The sequence below is a fragment of the Plasmodium gaboni genome, chromosome 7, assembly GCF_001602025.1.
Source record: "Plasmodium gaboni strain SY75 chromosome 7, whole genome shotgun sequence".
NCBI lineage: Eukaryota > Apicomplexa > Aconoidasida > Haemosporida > Plasmodiidae > Plasmodium > Plasmodium gaboni.
In genome coordinates, this window is record NC_031487.1 from 789,692 (window position 1) to 790,943 (window position 1,252).

At 17.7% G+C, this 1,252-nt stretch overlaps 1 protein-coding gene across 1 annotated transcript in view; it reads left to right on the top strand.

Moving 5' to 3' along the window:
• Nucleotides 1-904, top strand: part of PGSY75_0724500 (hypothetical protein) — a gene marked incomplete at both ends in the record, with an annotated part of 1,381 nt that extends 477 nt beyond the window's left edge. The window contains 3 exons of the mRNA XM_018785087.1: nt 2-273; nt 489-728; nt 848-904. Of these exons, the coding sequence (XP_018642588.1) occupies nt 2-273; nt 489-728; nt 848-904 (569 nt within the window). Of the gene's footprint in view, nt 274-488; nt 729-847 lie in introns of the transcript that reaches the window.
• Nucleotides 905-1,252: the final 348 nt, after the last annotated feature.

Genomic DNA, 1,252 nt, shown 5'->3' on the forward strand with positions numbered 1-1,252 from the left:
TATTTAATGAAAGAAGACATGAACTCTTTCAGAATATCTGGAAAAGAAGAACTGTTCAGGAAAAATTTACTTTCGCTCAGAAAATTATACGAACATAACAGTATCCTTAGAGCCCAAATAACTCTATTTAATAAATTTAAATTAAAAAATGAAAACCTTATTCATGCAGATTTTGAACAGTTAGAACTAAAATATAAAAATTTAAAAACTAAAGAAATAAACTTAGAAAAGAAAATCGAAAAATTAAATAGAAAAATTATAAAATCGACACAAGTAATCTTTTAAAAAATATATTTATGGCTAGACAAAGAAAATTATATATAAATTACCTGAACGGTCATAATATTATGAACATGTACATATAATAATTAAATAGATAAATAAAAAATATTTTTGTGTGCATATTATTTTATTGTTATTTTATTATACCTTGTATTTTTTATTTTATTTTATTTTTTTTTTTTTTTTCACCTTACCCTTCTGAGTAGAAAAAATTACATTATGACGAAAAGAGTCTTTATCTAGAAAAGCTTTTAAATGATAAGATGGAATTATTAAAAGAATCTAATAACAAAATAAAAAGTAAAAAGATTTTATTAAATGATTTAAAAAAGAAAAAAGACGAATCTATTAAAAGAAATAATGAAATGGAAATAAATACGATAACAAAGAATGTGTATGAAGAATTTGACGAAAAAAAACAATATGTAAAAAAATTGAAAATAATGGTATAACAACAACAACAAAAAAAAAAAAAAAAAAAATTACAAATTATAAATCATACATAATATATCCTTATATCAATCTATATAATATTTATATATCAATGTTATTATTTTGTTTTTAGTTGGAAGACGTGAAAAAGAAATATGAAAGTTTAAGTAAAGAAGATATTAAAGAATAAATATATATTAAAAATTTTTTAACTCATTTCAAAAAAATAATTCTCTTTTGAGTATTAATTTATACGTTTAAAAAGAAATATATATATATATATATATATAATATAATATAAAATAATATATTAAATTCACAAGTTTTCAAATTATTATTAAAGTAATATTAGGTAAAATATAAAAATTCAAAATTAATATATTTAAAAAAAGACATAAATGAATATATAAATATATATATATATATATATATATATATATATTTAAGATTTTAAAAATTAAGGTTTTTTTGGAACCACGGATGATTTTTAAGTTCGCTAAAGCAATGTCTCTTCTTAGAACACAACTAAACAAAAAAA